This window comes from Ctenopharyngodon idella, chromosome 9 (genome assembly GCF_019924925.1).
Source record: "Ctenopharyngodon idella isolate HZGC_01 chromosome 9, HZGC01, whole genome shotgun sequence".
In the NCBI taxonomy this organism is placed as follows: domain Eukaryota; kingdom Metazoa; phylum Chordata; class Actinopteri; order Cypriniformes; family Xenocyprididae; genus Ctenopharyngodon; species Ctenopharyngodon idella.
Window position 1 is genome coordinate 35,982,337 of NC_067228.1, and position 18,986 is coordinate 36,001,322.

Sequence of the window (18,986 nt, forward strand, 5' to 3'; positions counted from 1 at the left end):
ATAAAAATAAATTTACAAACAAATTACAAACAATACAGCAAATATTATAAAGATAAAAATTAAATAAACTTGTTTTTCAGATACAGTAGGTTAATTTACCATGTATACATTTATTTAACATATGTTGTTGTTTTATTAACATTAATGACAAATATAGGCTACGGTCCCTTTAAGACCGAATCCATGGATACTGGCACATATCTTGTTTTCACCCAAATGTTTACGTCCACTTAAGCCATAACCGACTGTATTTATGTGAGATACTCCACACGATGGACATTTTGACAACTATGTGTGCATTTGACTATTCAGGTGCAAGGAGAACTGATCGCGCGCTGTCTGAGAGAACTGGGATCGCACGAGAGAGAGAGAGAGAGAGAGAGCACTTCTGGTCTGTGTCATTCAGCGCGATTCTGCCTATCCCGCCTTCACTAATCGATAACGAATTGTGATTGAAAGCATTGTCGTTGTCATCATTAATTTTGAAGTATTTCCACACCTCTGACTCTGAGGCTAACATTGCTGCTGCCGCCGGTGTCTCTGTGCACGGAAAATTCTGTCAGTTACGTCACGTGAGGTATCGGTCTTTGGAATCGGGGGTATTTTTACGAGTATGAGTACAAATACATGAGCTTGGTATCAGGCCCGATACTGATACTAGTAGTCTGTGTATGCAGGGAAATTTCTCATACCCCTTAGTTTGAAGTGTGGTCCCGAAAAATCTTCGTTTAAAGAGCAATCTGGCCCTTCCCCTTACCCCCACCACTCCAGCCAAAGGAGAATCGAGACACCCCTACCCCTTTGTTTTGGGTAGGGGAAAGGGAAAGAAATGGGATTGGGCCAAAGTGTTTGAAGTGCACAAAGAAAAAATCAAAGATTTACGCACACTGCAAATAATTTTGTCGTCAACTTCTTTATTTTTGAGCCTTAAGAAGACTTTTTTGCAATCTTTTATTTATTTATTTTTTAACTACAAAATAATTAGACTTACTCTCAAATATAGTATGTTTGATATACAGTATGTTGACAAAAAAGACAAAGGAAACTCCATGTCACCCCTGTCTGAATTAGACCATACTGGAGTATGACCACACACATTCATATGTACATGACAACAAAAAAAAAAAGTGCAGGATGCAACTAAAATAATTGAACATGGACAAATCATTTGTGACAAACATGGAGTCTTGTAGGAATGTCACCTGTGTAGGAATGTCATGAGTATTTGACATTAAAAAGATAAGCCTAAAAATCATAATTCAAAATCATATTTTGGCCACATTCACCTGCAGTGTGAACGTACATTTGAATTCACACAGATTTTCTGGTGCCATTTTAAACTGCTGGGCCATTTAAAACTCTTTCTACAAATAGAACAAGAATATGGTCTCACATTTGTATGAATTTTCATGGATTTGAAATTGCTCTTAATCGTAAGCTTCTTACCACACTCAAAACCTTGTAATTTCTTTCCAGAATGAGTTTGTGAATGACATTTCAGGTCTCTATGATATGTGAAACTCTTTTCACACTGAACACACTTGTAAGGCTTCTCTCCGGTGTGAAGCCGAATGTGAACATCAAGGTTTCCTTTGCGTGCGAAACTCTTTCCACACTGAGGGCAGGTGAAAGGCTTCTCTCCAGTATGAACTCTCATGTGAATCTCAAGGCTTGCTTTGTTTTTGAAACTCTTCCCACACTGAGGGCAGGTGAAAGGCTTCTCTCCAGTGTGAACTCTCATGTGAATCCCAAGGTGGTCTTTTCGTGAGAAACTCTTTCCACACAGATTGCAGGTGAATGGGGTCTCTCCGGTGTGAATTCTCATGTGGACATTAAAGTTTCCTTTTTGAGTGAAACTCTTTCCACACTGTTGGCAGGTAAAAGGGTTTTCTCCAGTGTGAATTCTCATGTGGACTTCAAGCTTTGCTTTTCGTGTGAAACTTTTCCCACACTGAGGGCAGGTGAAAGGCTTCTCTCCAGTGTGAACTCTCATGTGACCCTCAAGGTTGGCTTTGTTTTTGCATGTCTTTCCACACTGATGACATATAAAGCAGTTCTCTCTTGAGTGAATCCTCATGTGGTGATTAAGAGTTACAGTAAATCTGAAACTCTTTCCACACTGACCACATACGAATGGCTTCTCTCCAGTGTGAATCCTCATGTGGACGTCAAGGTTTCCTTTTTGAGTGAAACATTTTCCACACTGTTTGCAGGTAAATGGACTCTCTCCAGTGTGAACTCTCAAGTGGATTGTCAGGTTTGCTTTTCGATTGAACCTTTTTCCACATTGTTGGCAGATGAATGGCTTCTCTCCAGTGTGAACTCTCATGTGGGATTTAAGGCTTCCTTTTTGAGTGAAACTTCTTCCACACTGTTTGCAGGTAAATGGACTCTCTCCAGTGTGAACTCTCAAGTGGATTGTCAGGTTTGCTTTTCGATTGAACCTTTTTCCACATTGTTGGCAGATGAATGGCTTCTCTCCAGTGTGAACTCTCATGTGGGCTTTAAGACTTCCTTTTTGAGTGAAACTTTTTCCACACAGTTGGCAAGTGAATGGCTTTTCTCCAGTGTGAACTCTCATGTGGACTTTAAGGTTTCTACTCTGACTGAAAGTCTTTCCGCACTGTTGGCATGTGAAATGACCTTTAGGTTTTTTAGCTCTTTCTTGTGATAAAGTCATTTCAGTCTGCTGGCAACTTTCCTTATTCTGGTTGTTTTTTTCCATTTCATTCAGTTCTTGACTCTCTTCTTTCAGCGCCTTCAGGTCTAAGGTGAAAAAAGACAAATAACCCCAGTTTAATGGCACAAAGCAACAAACGTCAAAACTTTTAGACATGTAAAGCATCAAAACCAATGTATATACTAGATCCAACACTCACTTAACTAGTATCACAACTTCTCAATATTGTTAACTCTTGGCTTTCTTAAGGACTTGTCTGAAATACTTTCAAGTTGGCAGTTATCTAAACCCTTATCAAAAAAACTATCATATCACAAAAACAGTGGTTATTGAAGTTACAAATGACTCGCTTTTGGCATATGATCAGGGCTACATCTCTTCTAGTGGTATTACATTTTTCAACAAAAACAACAAGGGAGGGGCACTGTCCTACAGAGTTTAGTTAAATCACTGATCAAACACACCTGTGGCTGTCAGTAATTTTCAAACAATACTGAAGAATGAAGACACAACTCATTAAACAAGTATGGAGTGCCACAGGGCTCAGTACTAGGTCCTTTGCTTTTTAGGTTTTATTAGGTCTTCTCTTTCTCTGCCAATGATATATTTCCTTACATACTGAAGAAACTGCAGAACTATCCAAATTTTATATTACTTATTTTTCCACCATTGACAGAAATTTTTATCTTTCCGTGTTTTCACTGTTGTATAGTAGGTATCATGCATCTTCTGAAAGATTGCTGAATCTCCTAATCAAAACACATGTGAAGCAGAAGCAGAAACAAGCAATAGCATATGTAAGAAGATGCATATGTAAAATAACATGATCATCAACATTAAACAGCATATGAATCAAAACTGCCTAATGTTACAAAATGAAATGTCAACCCAGGACAAGCTATAGGACTGTGCAAGCTTTGTGGGTGCTGATGGACTCGATCTACTCCATGTTTTGATCATCATTCTGAAGCCGATCTGGACATTGTCTTTTGACAAAAACACATTTTTCTCAGCTTTTTGCTTGAAATGTTGCTTTCATTTAATGAAATTTACCCACATTTTTTAAAGCAGAGGCTCTGTTCTTTCATTTGATTTATTGCATGTTCAGATATTCATACAACAAAATATTCTGAGGGCCATGAAAATTGTGTGAAAATGATCAAAAATGCTGGCAGTGGGTGTCAACTTAAAAAAAAAAAAAAAAAAATCTTTGGTGGGGAAAGAGCTAAATATATCTAAGATGGGATAGCTAGCAGTTTTTATATTAAATTCTGACAAGACAAAGGTATTCATTATTAGACCTAAAACATTGGTGATTATTATGTGTTCTATTGTTTGTTTTTTTGTAGTTTCTGACCCAGTGATTTCTTATTAAGGCAATATGGTTGATGAGGGAGAGCCATCCAGTTTTCTGGAAAACAGACAAACTTGGCCAGTACTCTACTAAGCTTTTTGCTTTTATTTAACATTTAGTATTATTGTTTTAAAATATATAAAATAAGTAATATGATAATCTGTTGTATTTAAAATGTTTAAAATTCTGTAATAAACAAGAAAAAATGTTTATGAATTATACAAGACATATTTGCTTTATGCAAATGATGGAGGATATGGCACATAAGATGAGCTTTTTATGTCGTTTAGACAAACGGTTTATGTCCCGCCCACTTTTTTCTTTTTTTATCCGAATACAGACAGAAAAATAATTCTGCCATTTCTATAGATACAATTACTGGCTTTGCTGCATGCCACTTGATATATATCAAGATTTTTGCATTTCCAATAGGTGACTTTTTTATGCTCCCAATGAAAAATGTATGATATGGACAGAATATCTTCAATGTATGTAAAATTAAGTTAGCTTGTTTGTCAGTTTTGACTGATAAATTTTATGTTTTGATTTTTTAAAAGTCGTAGCTTTATCAGAATGATACAAAATTTAATTTCTTGAAAACATGACTTTTATGTCACTTGGTATAGTATAGTCCCACTAAAATGTCTTTCTCTGTGTTCATGTTTGACTGTAGTGAAATTAATGCAAAAATGGACACTTCAAAACATGTCAAATAAAAAAATACCTAAAGCTTGACAAAAAGTACTTTTTGAGAATGCCTAAATATATATCAATATCCACAACCTAAGAAAAGAAAGTAATTATGTCTAAAAACAACTATAGAATTTACAAGCCTCTTAAAGCTATAAAGGGGGAAAAAAAATATTATTTTCAACGGGGAAAAAAATTGTTAGATTTAATGCATAAATATTAATTAGTACCATAAAATTGTCTTAAGATACAAAGTAAAAAAATATATTACATTGTTTTTACTGGGAAAAATTACATTTCAGGTGTTCGGACACTTTTGACACAGTCTAATCATTGAGGTGGAAAAACTGTTGTATGACCCGCAAACTTTTCATGTAAATATTTATACATAAAGGAACAGAATTGGAGGCAAATTCAACAGCTATGTTTCCATCCAAAGTTGCGAATTTAACTTGTGTGCAAATTTGGAATATTGCATCAAACATTTGCAAATAAAGCACTGTTTCCATCCATTGAGCCGAAGAGAGCAAAATCGTCACTTCCTGATAAACTGACGCTAAATATCACTAAGAAAAATGAAAGTTGCTGCATAAAAGCCACTGTATATAATAATTTTTGTATTTAATAAATTATTTGTGCCTCAGAACGTGCAGATGAAATGCAATAAACGTTGTCATGTTATCTTGCATTCAGATGCCTGGTGTTTGTGAATCCAATCGTGTGAGGCACTTCTGGGAGAGAATAATACTGGACCATTTCAGATGCTGTGCAGTGAGATTGGTCTGCTAGTCGGTCCAGTTTTGCCGTGCCATCGCAAAGTCACGTGTCTTTTTTGATGTGCATCAAGGAATTTATTCAGTAAAAGTGTTTCCATTGTATTTTATGCACATGTTTTCTTATCACATACAAAAAAATTGTCCTACTCATTTGAGCGCATAAGTTTTTTATAGACATGTGCCAATATTCAGTAATACGATATATCACGATAATGAATATGCATGATATTGTTATCATGGGAACTTCAAAATACCGTGAATAATTATTATTATGAATTACTAACATTTTTATAAAACATTACGAATATTTTATCCATCAACCGTTTAAAAAAAAACAACAACAACAACACTGCTGTATGCTGCGTCAAAAAAAAAAAAAGCGCACTCACATGTAAACAAGCCCAACGTGCATGAGAAGCACATGGCAGAACGAGTGAAAGAGACGCGCTGAATGTTAGTGCATGTTCACTCTCTGACAGCAGAGGGCGCTGATGGAAATGCAGAAGTGCAGCAGTTACCCCGTAAACAAAGCAGCTGCGCTACTGAGCAGTAATTAAAATTCTTCAAACAGCCATTCAATTTTTTAGCTCTGCTGTTTATTTGTTTCATGCTTTTTTGTGTGTAGCATATCATTTCACAAAGATAAAGTCAGACCGTTCTGTTTTTGCTTTACATCTTGAAATTAAATATAATTCAAGTCAAAAACAACTGCTCATGCACGTGTTTAGCATCTTTGTTTGGATCATGATTAAAACGCAGTGGTTACCTTTAATTTGAAATGCCTAGATATGTTAAGGCCGTTTTGCTTGTTATAGACCAAATAAACAATATAATAATAATAAAAAAAAATAATAATTATCTGCAACCAGTATCGGAATCGACCAATTTGCTTGTAAAAATAAATAAATAAATAAATCAGAATCTGAATTGGCCATGAAAAAAAAAATACTAAATACAATCTGGGCTGTCTTTTTCTATCAATTCTTCAATAGGTAGATCTTATCTTTAATAAAGGTTGAGGTCAGGGATCTTGGGCTTACAAAGGTTGGTGACCACTGGCCTAGGCTATTTGTCCCTCACTCCACAACAAGTCTTACATTTAACGGTATTCACAGACAAAGAATGAAAATGGCTATCAAATTAAATACCAAATTATAAAATAAAATACAATTATGTGGTGGGATAAAAGTGCAGGATGACAGTGTCTATTTCGTGCACACAACATGGATAAACTACAAAAGTCAGCTGTGTGGATGCAAACTAATCGTTAACAACTCTTGTTTTTAATGGATACCGATATGGATTTTTATTCTCTTTAATCTTTGATGTTTTCCGTTTCTGTGAACTTCACATTATTTGTAGCGCAGCCATCCATAATAGCAGTAAGATTTGCATTTAACGGTCACCTTTAATGTGTCACTTTTAACGTGTTTGTTAATTTTAGTAAACAATTAAAAAAAAAAAAAATTTTTTTTACATTTTATCATGAAATACAAGCAATAAATGCCATTTTGGCGCTCTTTAATGTGGCCTGACAGATCGCTCAATAAGCATTTCGACCTCTAAACAGTATGATATGCATTTTTTTTTATTATTATTAAAATGTTTTGTCAGTGACGCGCTGAGTCAGACAATAATTTACACTGCAAAAAAAAGTAAGACCTATCTGTTTCCATTAAAAATACATCAACATCCTAAAATATACGTTTACCTTATAGGCAAAATTTCATAAATTTGATTTGTTTGAAGCAATTAAAATACTATTTGGCCACTGGAAAAGATGGAGAGTAACTCTTCTCCGAAATACATTTTATACAATTTTGATTCATTCTAACAAAAGGCAAGGGTACTGAAAGATTTTTAGCAATGTAATGTGGCGGCACATAGTCTGTATCTCATATTTTCCTAATGTATTGTACCATTAAACATGGAAATAATATGCGGATGATGTTATGCATTGTAAGCTCTATATAAATGGTGATTTCGGGGAGGAGACGGGGTGGAGATGCATATACGCACAATCTTCTGCTGACTGGGTTTTATAAAGGGAATTTACAGCAGGTTCTGGCATACGCATGGATTTATTAATCTGAAAACTTTTATGTGTAAGCAAAATCTGGCTTTTGTGCGTACGTACACTTTTAGGATGAAATCGACGTAAAGTTTTATACACGAGGCCCCTGGACATCCACAAGATGGATGAAAATGTTGATGCTGTAAAAGGAGGGCAGACGTGACAACACATGACAAAATTAAAACACGTTTATTCTTTTGCGGCACTCAAAAAAAAAAAAAAAAAAAAAAAGGCTCCTTAATTGATTTTTTTATTTTTTTTTGTCTGGAGCCCTGAATCCTCATGTTCTGTAGTTTATGCTGCTATTTGCGCATATAAAGCTGCCCTGGGGAAAAAACAAAAAAAAACAATTGTGATATTTTTAATGGGTCACAGACACCCATCTATTCTAATTTATTTTAATTTTAACATGACAATCTAATCAGAATGGTTAAGTTTACTCTAACTCAAAAACACAACTTACACGAGCTGAGACCTGACGTGAGATTTGATCATACCCACTGCAGCATATCCACTCGTGTGCTGTAAGGATCAAATGAGTTCAGCTTGAGAATGAAACTGACCTGTTTGTTCCTCAGTATCTTCATGTTTCACTCTGAATGCTTCTTCAATCTGTATGTCTTCACTCTCCTCTTTTATAAACGCCATCTTTATAATAGTGTCACGAGATCTCAGATGAGTTTTTCCTGCACGTTTGGACAAAGTCATATTTAAGATGGGCATAATTAAGAAAAATAAATCCAAACTTAAATGGTTTGTAGTCAGAGAACTGGAAAGGGCGTCAGTCAGATTGATTGATATCCTGATCAGCCAAAGAACAACTCAAAACTAGTGGTACAAATTCATTTATAACATTTGTTATTGGTTTGTTAAAGCTGTCATTCATGTTTGTGTTCTCGTTACAGTTCTGACCAGCAGCATCGTGAATCATTTTACGAGGCAATCGGTTCAACTGTAGCTATGTGAGTTTGTTTCAAAAATATCCGTTTCTCCCATTATTACTCCAGAGACCTAATTCGTGTTTAAAATAAACTGATTCACGATATATGGAGCAAATCAGACTCAACAAATCTGTTACTCGCGTGTGACGCGCTTTACTCACAAAATACCACTGGACAACGCATTAAAAAGTACAGCTATAAGCAAAGCAATAACAGCTTATTCATTTTACAGTAATTAATAGAACGGTTTGTATCGAATTAAACACGTTAAACGTGTAAAAACACAAACCTTTTACAGCCGAATCATAACAGGCGCAGGAGCGCGGCGCAGACTTATGATGTCATGTCGCCAGACCAAAATAAAAGTCCTGTTCACGCTACTGTGTCTTAAGTCACAAAAGTGCATAGAAATTTACAAATAAAAAGAGTAAAATAGAAGTCAGAGATATTCAGTGCAACCGGCCATATAAGCCTACACCTTGTCCAAACCAAACGCAACACGTGAGAATATGTATCTTTTCCATGTTAATCAGAGTTATTTTTGTACTAACCAGCCGAATCACAACGATTCTATTTTCAGGGTTCTTACAATGTCAAGCACTTTTCAAGCGTTTCCGGCACATTACAACTGGTAAATTACATGTTTACATTCATATATGTATTTCATCAGATCAGATGTTATTGTGCTATTAAAAAAACACGATAGCATTGGTTATAGTATTCTACAGAATGGTGACAAATTAAAGGAAAACACATGGTTCAAAATGCATCACCTGTCTGTAAGTAGACTTTTAGATAGAATATGTAAATATAGTATAGCCTATAAAGTAACAGGTATATAAATGACAAAATTATAAAAAGAAAAAGAATTGAAGAGTTTATTATAGGGTAGCGCTGCAGTATAATGAGAATATCATTATTGTTGGTTATTGTTTTTGATATTGAAATGATTATTAATGTCAGTTTACAGAATACATAAGAGCGCTTTTGCGTGGGGAGAAATACAGACCAAAAAAAAAAAATAGTTTAGCTTTTAAAACCTTTTACATTAACACCGTTTCTTTTCATGGCTAGGCTATAGGTTAAAATAAAATAAATCAACTATTTCAGTCTAAAATAATTTCAGTCCTCCTGGTATACTTTGCTGAAGATCGAATCTTTCACAACAGTCCTTAATAACCAAGTTGTATTGTGTACACAGAATAAACTGCTATGTTTCCATCCATATATTTATGCGCATTTTGAGATTAAAAAAAAACACCAAGATGCGCATAAATTCTAAAAATGCACATAAAAAAAAAAAAACTTGTGCACGCAACTAAGTCGGATACATATTTTTCTTACGGAAAAAGCTTAACTGACGTAACGCCAGTTCCATTTTTCAGTTCCAAGTTGTATACTGAAGGCGGTCTGGCGGAAGCTAGATATTTTACTTCATGTCTTGTTAAATATGGATATTTTTTACACAAACGCATCACTTCACTTCAGAAGGCCTTTATTAACCCCTGGAGCTGTGTGGAATATGTTTATGATGGATGGATGTGGATGGAGACACTTTCTTCAGCTCATACTCATTGGTAACGCATTACTGCCATTATAAAGCTCGGATGCGTCAGGATATTTATTAATATTTCTCAGATTGTGTTCATCAGAAAGAAGAAAGTCATATACACCTAGGATGCCTTGAGGGTGAGTAAAGATTGGGGTCATTTTCATTTTAAAGTGAACTAATCCTTTAACGCTGGGTTCTTTGGGAAGCAAGGTTATATTTCCCTCATAAACCAAAACCACACTTCTTTTGTGACATTGTTGATTTCGTAGTCTAAAAACAAAATGACAAATCTTTCTTGAGCAAGTCCTGTCTGTGCACAACTCCGTTGCTGCCCCAAAAAAACAAACTACAAAAAAATTGTTATCTTTCACACTTGTCACACTTCTTTGGTGACATTGTTTCCATAACCTGAACGAAGCACATTGATGGGCGGCTCTTGCTCATCATACATCCAACTCGTTATTGAAACTTTGGCCATGTTTAGCATGAGTATCCAACTCTTTGACGTTGTAAATAAGTCAGACTGCATGAAATTGCATTAGACCCCCCCAAGATGAACTATAGCCACATACGGAGACTCGAGCGGAGCTGTTTTCTTTTTAAGCAAAAGGCAAAAACACATCTATTTTATCTAAATAGTGAACTTTTCACTAACAAAGCAAAATATTATGAAAGCCTCATTATTATGAAAGTAATCCAATTACAACTTCAAGTAGTTTCAAGCACCAAAATCCAATCACTTTTCTAACCTTGAAATTACTTCATTCAAATTAAAGCATTTTCCAGGATTTCCAGCACCCGTACCAACCTTGAAATGTGAGTTGACACCTGAAAGATTCATATTTGAAAAAGAAATGTTGAAAATCATCAAGTCTTCAACAGATGGAAAACTCGTTCTCATGAGCATGAATCAGTCCTGTATGTTTGATTAATTTTACTACAGTGCGTGAACACTTTGGACATGCATAGGGCTGTGGCGTCCTCTCAGCCTAAGATCCCTCAATTTTTCCAGTGCTGAAGATTCTCCTCTCACTGAAGACCTGTTTCCAGTCAGACGTTCCCAAAATCTGTACAGTGGGATATGGTGTGGCTGGTTCTTCCTGAACAAAATGAAGAATCTGTGTTAGAAAAGTCAGAAGTAAATCTGGATTAAATGTATTTTCCCAATGACTAGATGCAACTGTACCTCTAGACTTAATCCAGAATAGTTAGATATTTTGCTGTCAGCACAGACATTATGGTCGTAGTCAGAAATATCCTTGTACAATTCAGAATATTGTTTATATGAACATCAGAATAAAAACACCTACTGATGGTGTTTTTCCCGTCACCTCCTGTAATTCTGTGATTAAAACACTGCAGTATATCCTGACCAGTCTGAGTCCAGTCCATAATTCAGATATGGCTTTGGAGACTTGTGTGTAAATGTAAATGGTGGCAAGTATACAGTGTGTGGTGTACAGTATTCAGTATAGTGAACTTGTTCCACTGTAAACAGCCATGAATACTAGAGAAAAACAGATTCGATATGACCACTGAATGTTTATTGAATGCATAACTTGTCATTTTTTATGTCATAGAGCCATATATTATTGTCATTTGGACACTGATTTGATGTCAGAAGAAGGACGTGCTCCTCCAGTTGAATCAGATCATCATATTCAAAAGAATTATGTAAAATTATATAATTTACAGGTTTTAGATAACTTTGTTTTTACATTTTCAGTATGAATGTAATTTTTTGATATTGCATGACACCAAATACATCAATACACTCAAAAGAAAGACAAGAAGAAAAAAAAGTTCCAGTAATGATAATAAAATATGGATACAAATATGATTATAGCTCAAGGATCAATCATCACTGTCCAAGGCGCCGTGGCTCTTGTGGACGATTATGTGATCCGTCTGAAATGTATCTTTTCAAATATTTGTAGATCATTTTTTCACATGTTTTTATGGTATACTGGAAAACAATGATAAGCATTTCATAGATTTTAAAGGCTTTTATTGGCAAAAACATTCAGTATATGCAGAGAGTGAATATTTACAGTGTTGACTCTGGATGATTTACTGTTGGCTCGACACAGGACTCATGGTCGTGTTGTCCAAAAGTCTTGACCTCACTGTGTGTCAAATGCATCACAACGACCTGCTGCCAACATTGAGTACCTTTCCACTGGTGGAGACTCGATTCTGTAGCTGATGGTGCTGGTGCTGGGACGTCCTGAAGCCTTCTTCACTGAGGTTGAGTCTCCTTGAAGTTTTTCATGATCCGAATAAATGGCTCTTTCAGGTGCAATAATCTTTGCAGCAACTTCCTTGCATATGAGGCTATTTTGATGGAAAGTGATGATGGCTACATGTCTTTCTTTGGAGGAAACCATTGCTAACACAAGAACACAATGATTGAAAGCACTTCTTCACTCCTTTTCTTCCCTCCTCCTTCTTTCCCTCCATAGCAATAATAACTATGCTCTTGTAATCCTGTCAGAATGATAGTGATTTTAACTGACTAGTACTTGTTCACACTTTCCCATGTGCTGATGATATGATCAGTCAAATGATGTTAGCTGTTCATTTTGTTCCACAGCCAAAAAAGCTTTTTATTATTATTATTATTATTATTTATTTATTCATTTTTATACATTTTAATTTTAAAGCTTTTTGCAATTATTTAAAATGTGTCTGATCTCTCTGCACAATAATCTAGAAACAGCGTGAATCAACACCACAACTGAAGCAAAAAACTTTGTGAAACAAAATTTATCCGGAGAAAATATGTCACTTCCAATACTTTTGATCATGACAATGCTGTGATAATAGGCTAAAACCACTGTTACTGATGTTTATCTACTGACAAACAGATGCCATTTTAATGTCCTTAATGTGTTTTTATTTTTTTATTACAGCAATATTTTTACACACAATCTCTCACACTTGGACATTATAGGGAGAAAACATTCATATTGTTATTCATGCTTCATTGATTCTCCATCATTATCTTGATCTGAATCACATCTGAAATAACTAGTAACTTGCTACTTGATCAGTCATTGGATACTTTTTACCCTTACTCAAGTAATTATTAACATTTTCACTTTCACTTCTGGATGAAAAAATATATATATTTATTTGTATTTTTACTTGAGTACAGTTTTTAGGTTTCTCTACCCACCTCTGCTCACATCTCCAAACACTGACAATCAGCAACATGATCCCTGTTTAAACACACCCACTGATCAGAAACTCTTACAACACTTACCAGGAAGAGACTGAGTTGCTATTTCTCCTTTCTGTCATACTAACTTTGTCTCAACAAAAGCAAAAAAAGAATCGACTATCAATGAAGAACAAAGAGGAAAACTTTCAAGAATTGATTTTTGAGAAGTTTGTTTTTAAACAGTCAGCAGATCTTTGATTACAAGGCACAGGTGAAAGACATTATTAATTACACAGACTGGGGAGAAACTAGGTCACGGACTACACCAAAAACACAATGAAGGAGGGTGACACCGACTATACATGTAACATTTCGCCCCCTCCTGGGAAGGCACGTCCTCGCACCGTAGGAAAGTCCAACAGAGGAGGGAGGGAGGGCGTGGGACAAAAGAAAATAAAACCGGGGAGTCCGGGGAACAAGAAACTGTCCATGGTGGTGTGGATGGTGGGAGGATCCAGGAGCAGGAGAAGCCAGGTGGTGGTCCAGAGACCAGCCAGGACAAGGCCCCAGTGCAGACAGGTCGACAGCTGACCAAGGTGGAGAAGCCGTATGACCGATGGATTCTGGTGGCGCCGAGGAAGAGAGGAGCCAATGTGGATCCAACGTGTCTACGGGCTGCGGCGGAGCAGGGGATCCTCTGTGTGGGATGATGGCCTGAAGACACTAGGCAGCTCTACATGGCATGTAGGAGATGTTGAGGGGCTAAAGAACATCAGCAGAGATGGGGCTGAGGAACTGGCTGACTGAGGTGGTGGGAGATGGAGGCTGGGAGGGAATTCTGGAGATACTAGGGATGCTGGAGAATCAGAAGACTCTGGAGATACCGGGGGGACTAGGAAAAACCTTTCCACAAAAATCAATAAGGTCCTCATCAAAAATGTCATCATCAACGATAGATGTTGCCAGCTCACGGCTCTTGCGATGAAGTGGGCTCTGGGGCGATGTTACCATCTGACCTTGTCCTCGGTCCTGGCTCATCCATCGCAGCGGGCATGCCTCGGTCTGCGGTGGGCTCGTGAAACACCTCCGTTGGTTCACTCGCCGGTGGTGGTTGACTGGTCTCTGGTGGCGCTGGAGTTGGCACGGGGATGGTGAGTTCATCCTCGGCGGAGCATATGGTGAACGATGACACATTGCTCGTCTTTGTTCTACACACACTCATACTATATAGAATATAATTTTTTAACAGTTGTGAATTAATTACTTGTTCAAAATAAGCACCTACTCAAGAGATTTTGGACACAGCTAGGGACTTTGTTGTGTAGCATTCAACCTTAAGCCACTGTTTAAGCCAAAAAGTTAGTAATCCTTAATATTTAAAGGACATTCAAAGAATAATGTTCAAAGAATGTTTTTTTGTCAACATTACGAGAACATTCATCAAATACTAATGACAATATATGGTGATGAATGTTGTTTTGAAAGTGTTCTAACACTTGCATAAACTTTACATGAAGGTTGGAACAATAACTATGGGACAAGCTACAAAACTTTCCCACATTCCATGGATGTTCTTTTAAAACCGCACGCAAAACCTTATTCATTTGTAGTTAGCTGTAATTCTAAACATTCTTCCAAGAATGTTGTTCTAATCACATTTTCTTCCAACTTTGAAGATATTTTTAAATAACGTTTTTGTGCTAACCTTTTGAGAATATTATTAAGCATTATTAATAACATTGAATAGACATTCTATCAATGTTCTTGGAAGAATGTTCGTTCATAATTTTGAGGGAACTTTGCCAGAAAGTAGGCCAAAGTTATGAGAACGTTCCCTTTTAGCTGGGTGGATGTGTACAGGATTCCCCAAGCTTTACTGGGAAATTTAGAAAGAAGATTTAACCCGGAAATCACTCTTTTCATTCAGTGTAAGAAGACAATTAATTTAGCAGGCTCAGGACAGACAGATTGGAAACATGCTAGTTCTTCACTGACTTCACATGACAGAAGCCCAGAACATCAAATCTGGCATCTCTGATTCTCAAAAGATTAGAGGAGCTAAAAATTCCTTTGAGGACTGCAGAGGACAGTCTTGTGATAATGGGGCCAACATGAGAGGCAAAAACAAAGGTAACCAAGCCAGACTCCTGTAAATGAATCCAAGAGTTCTCTTTGTGCCATGTTGTAAGGGATCAAACCAAAGACCCTGTGACAAAGATTGAGGCCCAGTCCTTGCCAGGGGATGTGGGATCATACCGCTTTAAAACATATGCACTCAGTGGTGGGGTTGTCTTGATTCTGTAGCTTAAAGGTAATGCAGCCTTTAAAATACAGGGCACTTTTCACAGCCCTGTCCCAAAACTGAAAATCTCAATTTTAAATGGACTTGCAGAATAAATTGTGAAATACAAAGTCTACCCTTCAGATGCAGTATATGATCAGGTGGCTGAAGCACTCATTAAAAAGCATCATTGGTTGAGTTTAAAGTATAAACTTGGCAACTACAGAAATAAATTAAGAAATATCGGCTGCACAGAAGTCACAGTAAATTCAGTCAAGCACAAGCCAGATAATATCAGTAATATCTATAAAGCTTATTCAAATGCTTGCATGTTATAACCAAAACATGTGGACTCAGTGGTGGGGTTGTCTTGATTCTGTAGAGTAAGTATCTGTGGGTCAGTAAGCTCATTTGAGGTGAGCAAAATCTGCACAGAACCGATCACCACGAGATGCATGCCATGTGGAGGACAGATGGTGCTGTTCAAAATAAAGACATCATAGGTTGATCTCAGATTGTCCACCACAACATCTGCTTGCTTCTATGCATTTGTAACACTCATTTTCACAGAAAAATGGTCACTTAACTTGAAGTTATACATTTGCTGAACTTGATGTTTGTAACTCAATGTTCTAGACTTCTTTTTAAAGTTTCCAACCACATGAGCATGTCTTTTTAATGGATTGTGCTTTGCCTCAAATCTTGTACACCATAGCTGAAAAAGTTGTCCGAACATAACCATCAGCTTTGGGTAGTAAATCATCAAATGATGTTTGGGATTCAGATTTCGATCATAGAGCTTCTTGAATAATGTGAGGCGCTCTATAATGTGTTCTTGCAGAAATACACCAAGTCCGTGAGTGATAACAGGTGCAAAAACAATGCTACATATTTCCCTCAGCAGAATGAATAGATGCCAGTGTTGACTTCTCTTGTCAACAAGATCAACAACTAATAAGGGCAACACTTGCAAAAGGCACCACATTTGTGATGCAGTCTGTTTTACTGCATTGTCTGAGGTTCTCAGATTGAGAATAACACTTGGCTTGTTTTTCTCATTTCCATACCCATAGTTAAAACAGGAAATTCAGTGATTCAACAGTTCTAGGGTAAAAAGCTGATCTTCATAGATGAAATGGCATAACGTTAGTCTCACCTCCAATAGGGCAACAGCCTCAAGGATATGATATCATGCATAATGTCAACACATGTGTTCTCTGTAACATGGAAATACTGCAGCTTATTTAAACAACAGTCCACTTTAATTCCAGTTAAACTTGGATCACTAAGTCTGACATGATGCTGTTAATTTTCTTTGTTGCGCTTCTCAACTTTGTCTTCATCGTAAACAGACTGAGAAACTGTTTTGTCAAGCATGCAAAAGTGAAAAAAAAAACCTTGCTAAAAAGCTCTCTATATATCCACATAAGGAATGGATAGCTAAATTGTCAGAAGTCAAGACACAGATTGTTCCATATAGATTTTTCCTTGTATCTCCATCTGTGCACCACAACTTTCAGGGAGTCCTCTATCAGAGGTTCAAAAATATTACCAAATCCATATAACTCTCTCTCTCCAAAGAATTGAACAGAAGACATAATTGAATATTTGAAAGTGATGAATTATATTCCTGTGGCAGATTTTTTTTTAAGCCAAAATAAATGACACCCATTTTATGAAATTTAGTTTTGGACCCCAAAGGGTTTGTCATTTCTAAATCATCAAAATACAACTGTTTGGAGGGCATGAGGACATGTTCCAAACAATGAATTAGAAGAAAATTGAGAGCCATTACAATAGTTGTGCATTTTCCCTTCGGTTTGGTTCTTACTATGAAGGTAAACTTTTTACATCCGGTCATTACTGAATAAAAATGTAATAGTCTCACTTACTGAAATATATATATTGACATGTGCCTGCTACCAACACTTAGTATGTAGTATGTAAAACAATTAGTATGCTGAGCAACCTGCTTGAAGAAGCTATGTTTATCCTCAAATCTCATTGTCCACAGACCAATTAGAGGTCCGAAGTAACAAATCATTTGCAGATAGTGCTCTAAATAAATAGTGATGTTTTGGTAGGAGCTTGACATGAGGAAAGAGTTCAAGATAGCAGTGTCTGTGTTCAAAAATCTTGCCCTCAAGATATGCAATGGTCTCATCTGTGTGAACAGGGGCTACAACCAGTTCAACTATGTCTTTAAGATCTAAGATCACCTGCCATGCTGGCTCATTATCTGGCAACATTAGCCCAATAATAAAAGGAAGCAATCTTAGCAAGGTCCAATTTTCATGTGCATTGCCATCTATGGTGTTGCTGGATGCGAAAGAGTGTGGTATGGCTTATGGGTGATTAGTTTGTCTCCCTATTTGTATGGAAATGTCTGTAGCAATGTGTTGAGAATGTCAAGAGACTTTTTGGAGATCAACAATTTAATACACCGTGCCAGTTCAGCGGGAACAACACCCTCAAAGAGAGCACATTATCTGGAGGATAGCCAGTGCTGACATGAAAATGTGAAAGGTGCTCAGTTAAAACACATTGTTTTTTGACACCACAGCAGACACTTTCATTCTCCTGTGCTGTCTGTACATTAGTATCATGGGTTTCTCGGGTTCTAAGTTGGAAAGCACCCAACATCCTTAGTTTGAAATTCTGACTTTTGTCCAGTACAAAATCTGCATATTGAACCTCCAGAAAACTAACCAAATCAACCTATTGAATGGGCTCCACTGACAGTTCCTTTCACCAACTGACCAAGCTGAGAAATGAAGACACCATGCTGCTCTAATACTAGAAGGTCTTGCAAAAGAGGCTACAACATGTATCCATAGCCGTAAGTGTTGGCATTGTCAGTTTAGCAAAGAACAGCTAGACAGACTGAGGATAGATTTGAATGGGAACCTGGTGGCAAATTACCCAAGAACCAAAACACACCACTAAGTCTGTGCTTTTTCCAAGATGTTCCAAGTGGGTTACATAACTCAAAATTATCAACAAAGACTAATGGCTATTCTCCAATCTTCTCCAGAAAGAAAAATTTGCTTAAATCTCTTATGGTTTTGTTATACTGGAGAGACCACTCAATTGATGATCTTCAGTTATCTGAATGTCAAGATATGATGTTCAAGGACACCTTTATGACCGAATAGATTTAGCAAAGACTGTAAAATAGGAATTGAAATTGAAATGACCTGTTCTTCTGTAATTCTATAAAGTACTCAACCAGCCCAGCAACACCAAAATGAAGTGTGTAGTACTGTTTATGTTTATATGCAGTAGCACGAGAGCCCTCCTTAGAAATAGCTATGCCCAGTGGATTAGATGTGCATATAACTGTAGAAAGCTCATCAACTACTGATTCATTGTGACTTTGGAATAGAACAGATCCAACTGCTTTTGTGGCGGGTAAAGATTCTGTACTTTATATTAAGTACAGCATCTTTACCCATCACAAAAGCAGTGAAGTTCA

General features: G+C 36.7%; 1 protein-coding gene across 4 annotated transcripts in view; it reads right to left on the reverse strand.

Annotated features, from left to right (window-relative positions):
- Positions 1-894: 894 nt before the first annotated feature.
- Positions 895-18,986, reverse strand: part of LOC127519391 (gastrula zinc finger protein XlCGF26.1-like) — a 34,358-nt gene continuing 16,266 nt past the window's right edge. The window contains exons 1-3 of one of the 4 annotated variants that reach the window (XM_051907075.1): positions 8,805-8,951; positions 8,138-8,260; positions 895-2,766 (exon numbers count right to left, since the gene is read on the reverse strand). In XM_051907075.1, the coding sequence (XP_051763035.1) occupies positions 1,283-2,766; positions 8,138-8,222 (1,569 nt within the window). In that variant the 5' untranslated portion in view covers positions 8,223-8,260; positions 8,805-8,951 and the 3' untranslated portion in view covers positions 895-1,282. Of the gene's footprint in view, positions 2,767-3,144; positions 4,772-8,137; positions 8,261-8,804; positions 8,952-18,986 lie in introns of those variants that run through there. The other 3 variants (XM_051907078.1, XM_051907077.1, XM_051907076.1) reach the window with 3 other exon arrangements.